General features: G+C 36.4%; 2 protein-coding genes, 1 non-coding gene and 2 pseudogenes across 6 annotated transcripts; 2 read left to right on the top strand and 3 right to left on the bottom strand.

Annotated features, from left to right (window-relative positions):
* The first annotated feature begins 297 nt into the window (after nt 1-297).
* LOC147400863 (F-box/kelch-repeat protein At3g27150 pseudogene) lies at nt 298-2714 on the top strand (annotated as a pseudogene).
* Nucleotides 2715-4640: 1926 nt separating this feature from the next.
* LOC147400861 (large ribosomal subunit protein uL22y-like) lies at nt 4641-7710 on the bottom strand. Its single transcript, XM_086441907.1, has 7 exons — nt 7587-7710; nt 7452-7488; nt 7232-7272; nt 5431-5661; nt 5211-5313; nt 5058-5125; nt 4641-4898 (listed from the first exon to the last, which is right to left on the bottom strand). Exons 1-7 carry the CDS (start codon nt 7587-7589, stop codon nt 4851-4853), a joined length of 531 nt encoding a protein of 176 aa, XP_086298033.1. The 5' UTR covers nt 7590-7710; the 3' UTR covers nt 4641-4850.
* On the bottom strand, nt 5856-5987 carry LOC147400862 (small nucleolar RNA snoR74). Its single transcript, XR_015178973.1, has one exon. It is a non-coding gene; the product is annotated as a small nucleolar RNA snoR74 (small nucleolar RNA).
* A 1492-nt stretch (nt 7711-9202) lies between the features above and the next one.
* On the top strand, nt 9203-11314 carry LOC147400860 (pentatricopeptide repeat-containing protein At1g08070, chloroplastic pseudogene; annotated as a pseudogene). The gene is made up of 2 exons (XR_015178280.1): nt 9203-11103; nt 11238-11314. The product of XR_015178280.1 is annotated as a pentatricopeptide repeat-containing protein At1g08070, chloroplastic pseudogene (transcript).
* A 1294-nt stretch (nt 11315-12608) lies between these two features.
* On the bottom strand, nt 12609-17212 carry LOC147400859 (uncharacterized). Of its 3 annotated transcripts, none has more exons than XM_086441904.1 (7): nt 17054-17212; nt 16405-16669; nt 16120-16290; nt 15536-15625; nt 14908-15027; nt 14728-14804; nt 12609-13033 (listed from the first exon to the last, which is right to left on the bottom strand). In XM_086441904.1, exons 2-6 carry the CDS (start codon nt 16576-16578, stop codon nt 14754-14756), a joined length of 606 nt encoding a protein of 201 aa, XP_086298030.1. In that variant the 5' UTR covers nt 16579-16669; nt 17054-17212; the 3' UTR covers nt 12609-13033; nt 14728-14753. The 3 variants fall into 3 exon arrangements, with proteins under 3 accessions (XP_086298030.1, XP_086298031.1, XP_086298032.1); XM_086441905.1 differs by having other exon boundaries at nt 16405-16943; nt 17054-17171; XM_086441906.1 differs by lacking the exon at nt 14908-15027.
* Between the last annotated feature and the right edge of the window lie 1069 nt (nt 17213-18281).

The raw sequence follows: 18281 nt of genomic DNA, 5'->3' as shown, positions 1-18281 counted from the left end.
TCACGTCAAGAGAGTTAATTGAGTATGCCATGTGAGGGAGTTACGTTATCGCGACTCTTATAAAAATTACATAAAGTGATTTTAATGATGTTTACTCGTGCAAGAGTATGCTATTAACGAGTCAAGTCGGTCGATAACCATGTCGTCTCGAAAACCGAGATGACTCTCCCGAGTCCCGATTAGTGACTCACTGTTTTGCTGTAAGACGCAACATTGGAACATCGGTTCAGATTCAAAGAATCGTCTTAGAGGCGACGGTCAACATTGATCGCATCAGCCGTCCACGCGTTGCAATGTAGAACTTTGTCCAAAACCAGCAGAGAGTGAGAAACACACGCACACTGCAGCTTCTCTCTCTCTCTCTCTCTTATTTTTCCGAGATCGAAGATGTCGTCTCTACTAATTTCAACATATTTTAATCTCAACTTTAGGACTAATATATGTATAAATCTACGCAGAATGTTGGAATCGAAACCTTATTACACTTTTTATTTCACCTCTCTGATATCTTCTTCTGCGCCATTAATGGTCGCCTCTCTTTCTCTCCTTTCTCCTCCTCTGCGTTCTTTAAACGCAAATATAGGATTTTTCTCTCTTTGTAGAATAAAAAATCACAGCCCTTGAAAATCGAGATCACCCCATTTTCCAATTTCATACTAAATTTATTTTTTCTATTCTGTTTCCATCTTCGTTGGACACGGCCTCTCTGGTACGCTTCCCTTCTCTTTTATAAATAGAGGGTTTGTTTGGATCTTCATCTTTAAGCCATACATGTGAGAAAAATCATTTTTTTCTCGATTTCTTTGTACTTGGAGATTCGGGTTTTTATTTTTATGTATTGGGCCCTTGTTGATGAGGTCTTTTGGTTTTCTGGGTTTTTGATGATTTGGGAGTTGGTGATTAGGGTTTAACGTGAATTGGTTTGTTTGGATCATCATCCTTGAGCCTTACGTGTAAGAAAAAATCATTTTTTTCTCGATTTCTTTGGAATGGGTGATTTGGGTTTGTTGTGAATTGTGTACTTGTTGATAAGGTCTTTTGGTTTTCTGGGTTTTTGATGATTTGGGATCTGGTGATTAGGGTTTAGTGTGAATTGGGTTTTAGTTGAGGTGTTGATATACAATTATAGATAGGATTTTTCCACAAGGTTTAAAGAGTTTGATTGAGCAATGTCAAGAGAAGAAGAGGGGGAGGGCTCTTGTAGGCGTGACGATAAACATCTTAGTAGAAAGGGCGTCATGGACGGGGATTCTTGTGGTGGTTTGTGTGTCAGCCGTAAAAAAATTAGAGCCTCTAAGAATTGTTTGAGTTTGGGTGAAAGATTGGGGGATGGATTTTCTTCAAATGAAGTGGGAAGTGTTAGTTCTTCAGGTACTTTAGAACCTCAGGATGCAGATTACACTTGTGTTCCTTTGCTAAGTGATGAGCTTATTCGTCAGATCTTGGTTAGGATTCCAATGAATGAGTATTGGAAGCTTTGTTTTGTAAACAAGTGGTGTTTAGCTTTATTGAAGAATGGTGAGCTCTATAAGATTAGGAAAGAGATTGGAATAGAAGAACCATTAGTTTTCATGTTGGCGAACGGTGAGCCTCGGTGGTGGGTATTCAATCGGCAATTTACGTCTTATAGGAATCTCCCTAGTTTGCCGTCGGACCAATGCTTTGCAGCTGGTGATAAGGAATCAATTTGTGCAGGAACCCATTTACTTGTCTTGGGCAAAGAGATCGAAGGCCTGGTTATTTGGAGGTATGAATTAGCCATGAATAGATGGTACAAAGGTCCTTCAATGATAAGTCCAAGATGCTTGTTTGCGTCCGCCAATTGCGGTGATGTTGCTTGTGTTGCTGGTGGGATTGGCATGGGGACTAGTATGGAGGTCTTAGATTCAGCCGAGCTGTACAACCCCACGAACAAATCATGGGAACCGCTTCCGAAGATGCACAAACGTAGAAAGCTTTGTTCAGGTTGTTTCATGGATAACAAGTTCTATGTGATTGGAGGGAAAGGTGAAGATGGGGTTGATCTCACTTGCGGGGAATTCTTCGACCACAATAGGAACAAGTGGGAACTGATTCCAGATATGTTGAAGGATGCTCCGGTTTCAACTTCGCGGTCTCCACCCCTTGTTGCTGTTGTGAATGATGAACTCTATTCACTTGAAGCTTCTTCGAATCAGTTAAAAGTGTACTTGAAGGGGAGCAATTCGTGGAGGGAGTTGGGTGAGGTCCCGGTACGAGCTGATCTCAGCCGTGGATGGGGAGTGGCTTTTAAATCTTTGGGCAATGAGTTGCTTGTTATAGGTGGAGCTTGGAATTCTTATGCCGGCCATGGGATGACAATTTGCACTTGCTTCCCTGATCCCAACACCGAGGTTTTGCAGTGGAGATTTCTTGGAAATGGCCTTAACCGAATGAGCCATTTCGTTTCAAATTGTTCAGTTATGATAGCTTGAAATTTAACAATGGAGGAGTCTCTTTGGGGAGGTGTTTGGGGAGATTTTCAGAATAATGGAGAAATCATAAGGCTTTGGACATGAAATGGCTGGAATATGATGCCTTACGTATGCTTTAAACAAATGAGGTATCACTGTGAAGGCAAGGTATTCGGGCAATTAACAGCCTTATATTTTTCAGATTTTTGTCACTTTTTTTGTGTGTGTGAAAATATGATTTTCTGAAGCAGAAGCTTTATAAAGTGCTAATTATGAGTGCCATCTGAATTTCTTTCTTTCACATTTGAATTATGATTTTTTTTTTTTTCTTTTTTTCTTTTTTTGATAAATATAAATTTTATAAACGAGGAAAAGGAGTAAAGGAGGCTGAGATAGCCCCTAAACAGCAAAACACCAGCAGCAACAAAGAAAGAAAAAAAACACCACCAAAAAAATAAACATGACCAGCAAATAGTTAGGAGTCACAAATGATTTCCCAATTAAATACAAAATCTTGAAAGCACGCTCCCTCAAAGTCCTTACTCATCTTAGATCAAAGGAAAAGAAATCCCAAAATCTCTAAGGTCACTTGTTGAGATGAGTTCTCCTTGCTGTAGAATATCCTGTTGTTGCGTTCTCTCCAGAGATCCCAAGCAATGACAGAAGGGAGGATAGTCTAGAGATACCTCTTTCTAGCGGAGAAGATATTGAAACTCCAACCCTTAAACGTCTATGGTCTTTGATGCTTAAACATCTAATAGATGAAGCATTTGCAAACTTATAATGCTTAAAAGACTCTTGGCTTTGGTGAAGTTGATTGATGGGTGTTGAATTTGTTGATTGGGTCATTTGGGATTTCTTCTCATAAATATTAGATTAAAATGTTTGTATAGTTGATTGGATTCTACAAGTACTTGATCTAAAACCTGAAACAGAAGCTTTATAAACTGCTAATTAAGGGTTCCTTCTTATTTGAATAATGACCTTTTGATGCCTACATTTATCGGATGCATTTGACGGCAACCCCTCAACCCATAGTGTTGATCGATATTTGGCGAGGTAGTTGATTTGGTCATTTGGGATTCCTTGTCATAAAAGTCTGGGTTGAGGGTCGTTAATTCTAGTTGAATCAATAAGATGAGTTTCTTAGTGGTTTTATTATAGGAAAATTACTTAAAAGTACCCTTGTGGGAGGGACTTCTTTCTAAAAGAATTCCTAATTTTTGGGTTAAGTGGCTAGACATTTAGTAAACTCACCATTTTCTTTATTTGGTGTCAAGTTCACCACTTTTATATACTGTCAAACTCTATACTTTTTATTTACTCTCAAGTTCATAATTTTTACTGTTGAGTTGAAATTGGTAAAACCCTTACATTTTCAAGTTTTTTCGACTTAAATACATGGAAAGATTAACTAAGAACATGAGATAACAACTTGTTTAGATGATTTCAACCGAAGAGAACCATTCTTAGTAGATTTTCATCTAAAATAAAGAAAAAAATCCTAATTTTTTATATACATTTTCAAAATGTAAATCCTTGAAAATGATTTCTTCTTTCAAACGGACTAATCTCCAAAACTTAATTAAGATGTCAAAAATCCAACTTTGTTAGATGTAAACAATTCAAACGATTAGGACATTCAACCGTGAGAAATGTAAGAGATGAGATACTGAGACTGTTAGGAAATGGATTATTAAGAGACCACCCAAAACTTAGGGACCATTTAGAAAGAAGTCCCTCCACAAGGGTCCTTTTAAGTAATTTTCCCTTGATGTTTTTAGAGAAGAAGTGTTCTATGCAGGTACTCTAATTCATGTTGCGGTAATTTTATCCGGACAGAAAAAATAAAAACAAAAAACTAAAGACAAGGCAATGGTATATCAGCTGTTTGGCTTTGACCGATGGTCTTGATAGTGTTCTTCAGAATATTTACAAATTCCAAAATTCATGCCAAGCCATAATACCATTTGCGTGTCAGTAGATGTTTGAAATGGTATCCCTGGTGTGCATAATTGGCACAAATAGTGTCTCCATCTAAAAAACCTTTGTACCTGCCTTTGCTTTAGTGATTTTCCGGTCTTCTGTAATCCATATAGAGATTTGAGTAAATTATTTTACCAGACGCCATCCAAGGAATGTAGTTAGAACATATTATGCAGATTTTTGGGTTTTGATTACCTCGTTTCCTTTGATCCATAATCTGAATGGTATAAAAGTTGGGTTTCAGATAACAACAACTAATCAATTCCACCTGTATCAAGGTTTCAGATAAACACACAAAATATAAACCCAATGCTGGGCACAAAAACATGGTTCAAAACTCAACACAGAATTTGATCTAAAAGTAAAATGAAAGTGTCTTCTAATACTGCAGACTCCGAATCGCAAAATTTCCAGAGTAACCATCTCCATTTCTTAGGCTTGAACCTTCTTTGGTTTCCTTGGAGCCAACTGGGTATCCGGCTGCAAAATCAACAAAAGCTCAGAAGATAAGACAACATCATTCTCAAGTTATAGCACCACTTTCACTCAAATAGTTACCTATACAGGTGGAATTGATTAGTTGTTGTTACCTATGTTCTATTTCTAACTTTACTTGATGAAATAATTAGATGGAATTACCTCTTTCTTAACGGGTTCTTCTTTCTCGGACAAAATCAACTCAATATGGCAAGGTGACGACATGTATGCTGCCCAACAAGAATAGATCCGTGCGTTAAGGGAGACAAACTGGAGATGAAGCATGTGATATAGTAAAATAAAAATAATTCTTACGGTTGATCCTTCCATGAGCACGGTAAGTCCTACGCCTCTGTTTCTGGGCTTGATTTACTTGAATGTGTGAGACATAAAGTGCATCCACATCCAAACCTTTAACCTGCAAAATAATTTGATAATAATACACCAATGGTTACACACACACACAAAAAAAGAAAATAGAGATAAAGATGAGTTAACATTTAATAAGAACACTATCAACCAAAAGAGAACATACATCAGCATTGCTCTCTGCATTTTTAAGCAAATCAAGAATGAAGTTGGCTGATTTAGCAGGCCAGCGTCCTTGCCCATTTGAATGGCGATTCTTTGCTTGAGCGGTTCGACCAACACCCCGACAAAAGCGTCGGAAGGGAATGGCTTGTTTGTGCAGCAGCACATCCTCCAAATACCTTTTAGCCTTGACCAAAGACAACTTTCTAATAGCGTGGGCTGTCTCCCTCGTGTTCTGAAAGGGAAAAAAAAACATAAGCAAAGAATATGAACTCAAAACATTTTCAAAGCATTAAGATCAGTGTAGCGGGAGAGCAAACGATACAAATATTTTAAAGTTAAACAAGGACCAAGATTCTACAATGATGTTGGACAATCCATATGACAACTGCAATGGCAGAATACCAATAAAATTGTAAGATTGTGTTTATATGTACCATCATTTACTGAACCTTTCTGTCATTGATAATAAACTACAGAGGTTCACCCAATAACAATGAAGTGATTTCCCTGGAGTTTACGAGAGATCCACTGATAGAAGCAATGGAAGCCTGCTTTTTTCCCCAGGTTCAATAATTCAACATCGTCAAACATGATTCATTTCAACTGAATGATAACCCGAATAAGTTCAATTTTCTATTTGTTCATATTTAAAAAGAATAATAAACAATAGATGTGAACCCATCGTGCATAATGAATATTATCCCAACCCTTTATCAAATAATTGATCATAAGGGCCAACCTTTGCAGGCATCCTCCTAAATTGAACAAAATGCACACTTAAAAATGATTTGTTTTCATATAACTTTTTCCAATTGCAAAAACTATTTTCTTATCCTCCCAAGAATTATCTCTAATTTTAAAATATAAATAAATAAATAAAGTTAAACCCTCGGATCAAAATCTAGCTTTGGTGTCATGGACTAAAAAAAGTACGAACTATGGCCATGGTTTACAGTCCATTAATTTACGCATTTAACACTAATCCCTTATAAGAGCATCTCCAAGAGACTCTTTAAAAGTAAATGTTAAAATAAAAAAGGGGGCTTCCACTCTCTACAAGTAGAGATCCACCATGACCAGCTATTTTAATGTTAAAAAATGAAAAACACTTTCCTTACTAAGTAAGACTTCAAATCTAACTAAGGGTCGTTGGGCCCACATGGATTACCATATTTGAGCTTGATCCAAAGAGTTGAAAATGGAGAGCTACCAAACTCCCAAAACTTAAAATTAAAATTTAACAGTGAAAAATAATGTTTTTTTTTTTTTTCAAAATTCTTAGAATTTCATTCTCTGCAAGCATGTGGCATCGGATCATGTTTTTGGATGCCAAGATGTGAGTTCATGACCCTTAGTAGGATTTAAGTACGTTTTAACAAATATTTGTTTGAAAAGTAAAATAATATTAAATATAAGAATGGAGAAAGAATTGGGATCAAAACTCGCCATTTTGGATTTGGGATCAAATTTTACAAAAGATGCTCTAATCTATATAGAAAATAAGATGCTCTGTTGGAGTTGGGATCAAATTTTACACTAATTAAAATAACTTTTGTTACTTTTTTACAAAAGATGCTCTAATCTATATGGAAAATAAGATAAATGAAGAATTCTCAGATAAAAACTCGCCATTTTTGTGACATTTCTGAATAAAATCTGTTTATGATAAAACTATAACAGAAAAGCTACCAGATCTAAAACGTATATAACAAATCCAACTGAGATATCCAAACACATTTCCTACTTTTGATGAACGAAATTATAAATCAAAATTAAAAATTCATCCGCGGATCAACACGCACCTTGAAATGAACTCGAAGATCTGATCCCCTGGCCTTGCAGGCTGAAAGATGAACATTACAAGCAAGAGATCAGAACACAACAAATTAACAAATCTTAGCAGAAGCAAATCATAAACCCTAGATATTCAAATTTATACGCAAATCAGATCAAACGTGACACCCAATGAATCAATCACATGCGAAGAAAGCAGAAGAGAAAGATTAATTAGAGGGCGCCTACATTTGGTCGAATTGTCGGGCTCCCTCGAATACTTAACCTGAAAGATCGAGACCAGAGATTCAAAGCTAGAAAAAGACTAAGAACAATTGAAGAAGAACAAATAAAAATTAACGAAATAGAAGGGATTCATGCTACCATGGCTGCTCCTCTGCTGCTCTAATGGAACGCTTGTTTCTTCCTCCCCTTCTCCCCTGTCGAACCAAAGCAGCTTAAACGAAGTACGCTTCTTTTAGAGGTGGTGAAACCCTAACCCTAAGGTTTTGGACATTTTGGCCCTTTTGAACGTAGTGCAAATTTGGGCTTTTAAGCCCAAAGCCCATCTATATCCTTTTGGTAATTGGCCCAATTTGTATGTCCACGTTGCCTGTAAAAATGAGAAACACTTTCCTTACTAACTTAGTAAGATTTCAAATCTTATTAAAATTGGCAATCCAAGACTACAACCTTCTAGATTTCATGAAAAGACTCAGATAAAAAATATAGTTTCAAAAATAAGATTCTTTTGAATGTGTTTCAAGGTTTTGAAAATGGATGGTGACTCTACCCAATGCCAAAATTTAAAATTAAAATTTATCTGTTAAAAGTCTTTTTTTTTTTTTTAAATTCATAAATTTATTTACTGTTGCTAGATGTCTAGTATTCTTATTGGGCTTCGATTCAAGAGACAAGGTAATATCAAAAGGGATCTTTCCTGATGCGGAGTGGGCTCAGTCCAAAGATTAGGTCTATTCGACTAAGCCCACGTGGGGGTTTGAGATAGCATCCTTGAAGCAAATTTTAAGTATACATAGATATTGTATTTTCAAATAGGGTTTTCTTAATTTTTTTGCTTTGTGAGGTTCTTTGCGGTTGTGGAGAAAGAGTCTGTAATCTTTATCGCTTCCGTAGACATAGGTAATTTGTTGAACCACATAAATCTTGTGTGTTCGTTTTTGTTTATTACGCTTCCGCACAACATTCTTTTTACATCCATGTGCCATTGGATCATGTTTTTGGATGTCATAAGGTGAGCTACCATTGATACATTTATTATTTATTAAAATAAGTTGATACAAGTAGAGATGTCAATGGATACCCATTTACTCGGAACCGAAACTGAAAACCCCGATTCCAATTCCCTTTTTATTGGAATTGATTAGAGTCGGTATAATATGGAGCCGAACCGATAGAAACCGGAACCATTAGGTTCTATCCAATGGGCACTAGGAACCGATTTATCTTGTCATTTATTTTTACATTATACATGATTTAAGGTAATCCTATATTTTAAAATTAACATATATGATACAAAAGTTTTTCAAATTTCATATAAACTAAATATTTGAGCGAAGATGAGTCATTTCTTTTTAAATTTATTACTTGTAAAGGAAATAAATTTTAATATTTGAAAACAAAAGTCATTAAATCATTATTTTAGTAGAACAAATTATAATTAAGTTGATACTTTACAAATAATATGTTATTTTTTAGAAGAATTTTTTTTTTATAATGATTTTGAAATAATTTTTCTCATTCAATCCTTGAGAACCAGAACCGATGGATACCCGTGATTTTTTATGATTTTGGTTCCGGTTCCACTTATTTTAAAATCGAAACCGATAAAATATAAAGGTCATGGTTCCAAATATCATAGGAACCGAACCGGAACCGGCCCATTGACACCCCTAGATACAAGAGAGAGGTGGGCCAAGAGAGCATGCCATGTGTTATCAAGTGACTTGGTTATGTATCGTCTGCTATTTAACATACGGAACAGAGGATCAGTAAGCTTCATAACCGCCAAAATGGCCAAATTATTTGACCGTTAACTACAGTTTCATCAACAACATCCCATGGAAGATGGAACTCTTAACCCCACACATCCCTTCCTCCAAATCAACAACCTCTTTGAATCCTCTTAACGGCTAATTTTCATGGCTAGATTCAACCACTCAAACTCAAATGTTCCCACCAAAACCACGCCTCGCCAAACACTCCATCTACTACTTATCTCCATTTCACACCCACACTTCAATCCCTTCTCCACTACCCAGACCAACAAAACCCCCAACTTTCTCTCTTCTTGCAGACAAATGCGCCTCTATGAACCAACTCAAACAAATCCACGCCCAAATGATTGTATCTGCTCGCATTTACGACAACTACGCCGCGAGCCGTATCATCGCTTTTTGCGCTCTTTCGGACTCCGGTGATCTCAATTATGCTCTAAAGCTCTTCAATAATACCCATGAACCCAATTCCTTTATGTGGAACACCCTCATCAGAGCCCAAGCTAGTAGCCCAAATCCTTCTGAAGCAGTATTTCTTTATATAAAGATGAGAAAATTAGGCGTTGTACCTGGTAGGCACACCTTCCCTTTTGTACTCAAAGGGTGTACTAATTGTTACTCACTTTTATCAGGTAAACAAATCCATACTCATGTTCTAAAGTTTGGGTTAGACTTAGATTTGTATGTTGTTAATGGTTTGATTCGATGTTATGGGGTTTCGGGCAAAATCAGTGATGCCCGACAATTGTTCGAAGAAGTACCTGAAAGGAATTTGATCATTTGGACTACTATGGTTAGTGGGTATGCACAGAATTTCTGCTCGAATGAGGCGTTGATCTTGTTTGATCAAATGGTGGCTGAAGGAGTAGAGCCGAATGGTGCAACTTTAGCATCTGTGCTATCTGCTTGTGCTCGATCGGGATGTTTGGATTTGGGGGAACAAATTCATGAATTTATAAAAAGAAAAGGGGATTGAAGTGGGTTTGATTCTTGGCACGGCTTTAGTTGACATGTACGCAAAGAATGGAGTGATCATGAAGGCTCGAAGGTTATTTGATGACATGGTTGAGAGAAATACTGCAACATGGAATGCCATGATTTGTGGATTAGCTTCTCATGGGCAAGCCGAAGAAGCTCTTGAGCTCTTTAGGGAGTTGGAGTCGAAGAAAGTTGCACCGAATGATGTCACCTTTGTGGGCGTCTTATCTGCTTGTTGTCATGCTGGTTTGCTAGAAGTTGGTGGTGATATTTTTCATTCTATGAAGAAGAAATATGGTGTTGAACCCAAGATTGAGCATTATGGGTGCATGGTTGATCTTCTTGGACGAAGTGCGAGGTTACACGAAGCTGAGAAGTTGATAAATGGGATGATTTGGAAAGCTGATGTGGTGGTTTTAGGAGCTTTGTTGGGGGCTTGTAAGAACCATGGAAATGTTGAAATTGCAGAGAGAGTGGTGAAGAAGATGCTTGATTTGGAACCTCATAATCATGGGGTTTACATTGTTCTATCTAACATTTATGCAGAGGTTGGTCGGTGGGAAGATGTTGTGAAGCTGAGGAAGGTTATGAAATTTGGTGGTTTGAAGAAGATACCAGGATGGAGCCTTGTGGATGGTGACAAGTAAGTGTACATAGAACAGCTTAAAAAGTTGAGCAACAGTGATAGTAAACTTCTCTGTTTTCTCAAGAAATAAATTCAGAAAATAAACATGAAGAACAAGCCTAGGGAGGAACATTTCTCACTGATCGATCTGCGCAGCAGTTATATACATAGAAGAATTGTTCCCAAATTGAGCGATGCTGCAACTTCTGATTGACGCAAGAATTTAGAGGGCTTATCATGTATTATTTGGTTTAGCTTTTTTATGATGGCTGATAAGGATGTGAGTTTCCTTGTGATTTCGTTTTTCAATTCTTTTGAATTGGTCTAAGTTTATAGATTTGCTTAGGTTAAGAAAGAAGGGTGCAGTTTTCTCTGTTGTTGAAGTGGTGCTGTTCTGAAATTTGGATGTGGAAGGTATGGAATGTGCAACCATGTAGGAGTTGGAAGGCTTCTCATGGGTATCCTGAAGGGAACGTGGCAGCAGATGTCCCCAACAAACTTGAGCTTTGACTTCAATCAGAATCAGTTTGGGTGGACAGTCTGCCAGGTCAGCCTACGAGCACTCGAGTTTCTCTTTATTTTATCTTGTGTTAAAAACGTGGAATCCATAGATCACATTCTCATTCTTTGTCCTTTTGCATTTGGTATTTGGATGCACTTTCTTTCCCTTTTTCAGATGGAGTGGGTTCGGGTTCTTCCTCGTGCTTGTTATCTGCTTTTGGTTGGGTGGTCTTACAATGTTTTCTCCCTCGTGCTTGTTATCTGCTTTTGGTTGGGTGGTCTTACAATGTTTTCTCTGATAGAAAATGATACCTTTGGGCTATTTTTTCTTTTGTTATATGTTAGGGGCTCTGAAATAAGAGTCTTTCATGGAAAGGAAAACCCTTCCCATGTTGAGATTATGGAGATCTTGGGCCTTCTTTATCTTTGGAGAAGATCAAGTAAAGACTTCGAAGGTGTCTGCTTTGAGGAGTTTGTATTTAAATGGGATTTTTTTTTTTTGTGGTTTGTAATTGATTGGCCTAAGGGCTTTCTTTCTTTTCTGTTTTTTGGCTACTCGGGACTATCTTGGCCTGCGTTTTTCTTCATTTTCTAATAAATCTTTGTACTTATCAAAAAAAAAATTGTAGATGCAGAGTTGTTTCACCAAAAACTAGACTTTTATCGGTGGTGGCAACTTGCAAGGCGTTGATAAAGGAGAACGCTATCTGGCCTGAGGCCTTAATGGTAGAGGTAAGTCCACTATATATGTTTGTGCTCATGACAGCCTTAGCCTCTACTGGTTACAAGGGGGTATCTTCAATAGGGCTCTCGAACTGCAAGTATAAAATATTGGCTGAAGCCTTGTAGCTAGGTTGGATAGAGTATCTGATCAACAGAGAATTTATTATATGTAATTTACGCATGAAGATTCCTCTTAGACCATCACATTTTACAGCATGTTCCCAAAATATAATTACTTTTTTGACAAGTAAAGTTTTATTAAAAAGGGGGTCAAGGAGACCAATCAAAGATAAAAGAACAAGACACCAATCACCCCAAGCCATTGTTCAGTACAAATACTACAAATCCAATCTCATTTACCTAAAAAGTTTCAAAGAAGACTCTCTTAAATTCCTTAATCCTAAAAAGCCTCTTGTTTCCAAATGCACCCATTAAAAGATAAAGAAAGTCATATCTAAGACAAAGAAGATGACCTTCACACCCTGCTAACACAAACAAAATGTTTAATTTAGATTCTATGAAAGATCTAAAAAATATTCTAGCAGCTTGGATAGAGGCACATTATATAAGAATAAGAAGACCAACTATGCATTATAGAATTAAAAATAGGACAGTCGAGAAGTGTTGGTATATTAAACATAGCACCTATTTGAAAACTCATACGAAAAAACTATGTTAATTAGAAATAATAGAGCGAGAAATCTGGAATAGTTCTTGAAGATGCAACGACATTTCATTTCTGTTATCCAATTAGAGGGGCAGAAATCCAGAATATGCAAACGACTTGATGTGACTCCTCGATTTTGCAAGCTATTTTTTTTCATCCACAATTTTGTCGGCCTTATCTAATCTTCCCTAAACAGGGTTACAATGACCGAAAATACAAACAATGTGCCGGTGAATCATGGAGTTGAAGTGAGGTCAGCTCTCCTGAGTAACTCCACCCGGGTGATTCTACTCAAATGCAGAGCCAAGCCATACTCGATCTGCAGTACAACAATGGTATGTGTTAGGAGCAATGAACATACAAAAAAAGTGAGACCCTACCAGTTATCATATGGCGATGCCGCAATCAAGTTTGTTTCATGGATTTAAATGGGACAGAAGAGAAAGCCGAATATGAGCTCTAGTTTTTATTGGTAATGGCAGATGCTAATACCTCAATACACATAGGGGTTGTCCAAGCAAGAAAAGGATACAAGCGTGAGAACTTCTCACAAAAACCATTTTACAAAGGCAAGACGTCTATCACTGATGATCAATCTCTCCCAAGCTAAAAACCCTATCCTCAAACCTTGTTCTCCTCATTCAGAATTTAATGAAGAATGTGAGAACTTGGTTTACACGTCTCATTATTCTGTAAAAGCTTTCTTAAAAACCCCAACAGCTTGAAGAATAAAAATATTACAGGCCTAACTGTGTCAACACCATTAACCTGTCTTAAATGCATTAAAGCTCCATAACTATCCAACAACAAATTTGTGAGACATCTTAGAGATAGGGACCATCTCAGAGCATTCCGATTAAGAGTACCAAAATTGTATGGACCATCTAAGAGCATGGGAATGGTTAGATGGATTAATCTGAATGGTGCAATTTCAGGTATGGTAACCAAGTTTGGATTCGGAAATTATTCAAGAGAGGGAACAGCAATTTGGTTCCAAAACTTTGGAAATTGGTGATTATAAATGATGTTTTTGAGTTTCTTCCTTAAACCTCCCTAAAAACACCATCATGTTCTTGACATCTGAAGGTTGAAGAAGATAGAATCTCGAGGTTGAAGATGATGGCTCTGGGGAGAAAATCAGTGTCGTTATTTCGGAAATGAAAAATAAAAGAATGCTTAACAAAATTTTGGAAGAAGAAAAAAGAATGAAGGTTGAAGATGATGGATTTTTAGGAGAAAAAATCAAGGTTGCAAAAAAGACCAATAAGCCTTAACAGAAAAAACTGTAACGAAAAACTTGATTTTTCATTCTTGTGAAAAATCAAGGTAGACCAATAAATCTTGAAAACAAGGTAGATGACATGGGTTTTTTTTTTTTTTTTTTTTTGGGGGGGGGGGATCAAGTTTGTTAAACAGATCAATAAACTTTGAAATGAAAAAACTTAATTCTTTATTATAGTTGAAGAATCAGGGTAGAAGAAGAAGAAAAAGGTTGCACAAATATTGAAAGGTCGCCTCTCGTCAGAGGCTCTTCAAAAGTTGTCGATAGGGTTGAGAGATGGAGAGAGGCAAAGTTCAGAGGGTATCAGGAAAAAAATACAGTTGAAGACCTTATATTATTGGGGGGTATTAATCGGCATATTCAGCGATTAATAGGCAAATTGCCAATTAATTTGTCAATTTAATCAGCTGGTACCTTATGCAATGACTTTTTCCAAATTTTTGGCAAAATTCGATGAATTTTGTGACAGTGGTTTCAAGGTATGGACAATATCTGGATGAATGAGAAGCCAAGTGACTCAGGGCAACTGCCTGACAAGATGGTCTAAACAATGACTTTTTCACGGCAAAAGACTCTAAAAGGTCGGAAATAAAAGAATTTCTAGAAGTTATCGATAAAATGACAGGGAATTCCTCAATAAGTTCTAGCATTAAAATTGCATCATCAAGGCAAAGTTGCAATCCCTACATCACCGATGCCAGTTTTACTCTTCATGGGTAGATAAACTATACCTTTCAAATTGACGCATCTTGATGATCTATACTGTACTTGTTTCTTGGGCTTGAAGATGTCCATTTGAGGTCTCTCCCTGATAAGATAAATCATGAAACAGAGAAGTCATGGGATACCCAAGATACAAGCAATTACATCTAGGATTGCATAGCAACAAGAAGATTAGAGGCAATTCTTACCGTGTTAGACAACTGATCTCTTATATAGTACATCGACCTAAGCATTGTTTCTAGACTATCTTTTTCCAATTGAAACTTCACCTCCGTTTCCCCAGGAAGAGACTGTGTGCCATCTTGGAGCTGAACAATGTTTAAGTTATAACTTAGACCCAATAGGCATGGCAGATCTTTACTATTATAATGAAAGAATGTGGAGTAGAAGTGGTTCGACACCAAATTTTGGATTCCAATAATGCCCCCACCATAACATTTAAACTTAATAAAATCTGGGCCATTTTGGTCAAAACCCAAGAAAATTGCAATTCCACGTCTCTAAAATCATGTTGGTTAGTTTTCAAAATTACAAAAATATCCTTTTTACCATTTAATCTTCAAAACCACTTTTTAATTAATATTTTAAATTACAAATAAGCCCTTCAGGTACATGTGCATCTACACATGCCACCTTCTAGTGGTATACAATATATCTCACCTCTGTTCAATTGAAAGGCCCCCATTTTAATGATTCAAAGAGTCTTTTACCTTCCCAAAAATAATCAAATAATTTTGAAAAAAAAAAAAGGAGAAATGAAGGGAACTTATAGAACGTGTCCTGCAACACTAAGAGCTCAAGTAATTAATCAAATACCTTCAGATTAATAATGGCAACACGATCTGCCGATTCTGTGTGTTGATTAGCCATATTCCATGTCATTGCCTTCAGACGGGGTAAAGTGACCTGAAAAAGTTTCACATAAATTAAAATGGCTCATCTCTTTCTCTCTTACTGAGTTCGCTGACAAAATCAAGGTAATTTTAAAGTATAATATTTGAGCCTCTCCAAGCCAAAGAAATCCTTATAACACATTGAATGGTGCTCTCTACTCATCATGGTTTTAGAACTCGTTTTGACGTCTCGTCTCGTCCGTGAACAAGACCAAGTCTTGGACGAGTTTTCCGATACGTTTGAGACGTCTCGTTCAACAATGGGAAAAATGAACGTGGATTTTAAATCTCGTCCAATACATTGACTTGTCCGTCCATCTTGTTGTTGGGTGACACCGAGACGACTCGGGCGATACGTCTCGGTCTCAGACGAGTTTTGAAACCATGCTACTCATGCGTCATGTGCCACATGTACTGCCTAAGGTGGGTATGGATTGGAAGGCCCCCAAGTATACCCATTGATGAATTAGTTTTTTCTCAATAGATATAGTAATTAAATTGCCAGACCTTGTCTTTGAGAGCATCCTCTCGCCATTCTCTTTGAAACTTTTGGAGCAACAATGTGAGTAATCTTTGTAGTTCAGGTAAGACCTCTTGAGGGAAAAGCTTCTGAATCTCTTCCTTGCTAATATTTTCGTAAACACACCTACGAATCAACATACGAAGGCATACCAAAAGCTGCATAGTAAAACGTAAATCAGTTAACCATTCAAACAGAGCTGATAAAAATATATAAATAACCGAATGAAGTAAGATTGAAAAGAAAAATTGGGGGAAACAAGGGAACTTAACGGGATCAAGATCGTTTTCATTCTGAAGTTGGAGCGTTCCTCTGATTATATCGCGATCGGTGGCATCAAGACCAGTTTTACGGGTTCTCCATAGGGTTTGGAGAATGTACTCCACCGATTCCTTTGAGTTCGACCTCACCAACAATGGTAAATGCCCCCAGAGTGAGTGATCCATTTTGAGGAAATTATCAATCGATGATGATCAATTATTTGAATAGAGAGATATCTCCCATGAACAGTTTACAGCTTCTCTTACTGTAATTTTGCTGGATTGTTAAATGATACTTAGAAATCAGATTGTGACATAAACAGTGGAGACTCAAACAACAACACCCCATCTCAGAGAACCCATTAAAAAAAAAAACACAACTAGCACAGTTACCTAAAACCAATCAACAACATCGCTTTGGACCCTCAATTCCAACACAAATATAAAAAACAAAGTTCAAATTCAAAAGTTCATCGAAACGAATAAAGAAACATTTGAAGTCCAGATACAACAGACTGTTTTTATTGTTTACAGATGAGGGATTGACGTAGCTGTACAATCGAAACCAGAAACCATTGCAGAGAAAAATTAGCTCTTTTTACAGTTTATACACACATGGATTGGAAAAAAAAAGGATTATATACTTAAGCATGTAACTTACAGTAGAATATGCGGAAGGCGTCTTCAATCATCAAAGACTAGGGTTCGTGCTTGGGAGAAAATGGTGGAGGGGATGAAGGAGAGAGAGAGAGAGAGGGAGATTGGGAAAACGGGCTTTTCTAGGGTCCATCGACTTGGGCAGTGTTTGTTTGCGCTAAGGGAGATTGGGAAAACGGATTTTTCTAGGGTCCATCGACTTGGGCAGTGTTTGTTTGCGCTAATTTTCAGCGTTTATTGTTGAAAAAAATTAAATTCAGCATTTTTTATCAAAATAATGCGTTTGTTTACTTTATATTTTCAATGCTTTTTGTTTAAAATAAGTGAAAAAAATTCAGCACTATTTTGATACTGAAAAAAAGTGCTGAAGTGGTAAGCACTACGTTTTTTTCAATGCGAACTAGTATGTCCTTCATTTTTTTGAGCTTGGATAAGTATACCCTTATTCTTAAAATGATATTATCTATTATATCCCATGGATAAGTATATAAGCACACCACAAATTAATAAACCCACACCATAGCTAAATTATTTTGTCTTATATGGGATAAAAGTTTTGGAATGAGTTGATTTTTGGTGAGGATGATCTCCTCATTAGTATATAAGCACCCCACAAATTAATAAACCCACACCATGACTAAATTATTTTGTCTTATATGAGTTAAAAGTTTTGGAATAAGTTGGTTTTTTATGAGAATAATCTCTACAATAAGGAGATCATCCTCACCAAAAATCAGCACATCCTAAAACTTCTAACCCTATCAAAACAAGTTCAAGAACCATAAATCGTCCCTTTTATAAAATATATATATATATCTATATATATATATATATATATTTTGACGAGTTAGAAGTTTCAAAATGGACTGATTTTAGTGAGAATGATCTCTAGACCATATAGATCATCCTCACTAAAAATTTGCTCATTCCAAAAACTTTAACCCCTATAAAACAAAAAAATTTGACTATGGTGTGGGTTGCCCTTATTAATTCATATGGTGTTTTTATAATTACATATCATTTATTTCCATCGAAAATTCTTCATCCAAAATTAAGTTATTTTAATGTTGATTTCAAATTTTGGTGACTTGTATGACATTATTATTTTTAATTTGAAATTTGTGGGCTTTTATAAATAGAAATTATTATTTATAAATTGAAGATTTGAGTATTATTTATTATTTAAAAATAAATTATATTTTAATTTTATAAGAAATAATATATTTTATTGT

This window comes from Akebia trifoliata, chromosome 5 (assembly GCF_017979445.1).
Source record: "Akebia trifoliata isolate Shusen 1 chromosome 5, ASM1797944v1, whole genome shotgun sequence".
In the NCBI taxonomy this organism is placed as follows: Eukaryota; Viridiplantae; Streptophyta; class Magnoliopsida; order Ranunculales; family Lardizabalaceae; genus Akebia; species Akebia trifoliata.
Note: the sequence above shows the minus strand (reverse complement) of the source record. Positions and strands in the feature narration are given on the sequence as shown.

Coding starts and splice junctions, on each gene's coding strand:
- LOC147400861 (XM_086441907.1), bottom strand. Junction 7,273..7,451: donor GCCCGACAATTCGACCAAAT/GTAGGCGCCCTC, acceptor TTCATCTTTCAG/CCTGCAAGGCCAGGGGATCA. Junction 5,314..5,430: donor ATGCAGAGAGCAATGCTGAT/GTATGTTCTCTT, acceptor ATTATTTTGCAG/GTTAAAGGTTTGGATGTGGA.
- LOC147400859 (XM_086441904.1), bottom strand. CDS start 16,578: ATGGATCACTCACTCTGGGGGCATTTACCATTGTTGGTGAGGTCGAAC. Junction 15,626..16,119: donor AGGATGCTCTCAAAGACAAG/GTCTGGCAATTT, acceptor AAACTTTTTCAG/GTCACTTTACCCCGTCTGAA. Junction 15,028..15,535: donor TTGCCATTATTAATCTGAAG/GTATTTGATTAA, acceptor AACATTGTTCAG/CTCCAAGATGGCACACAGTC.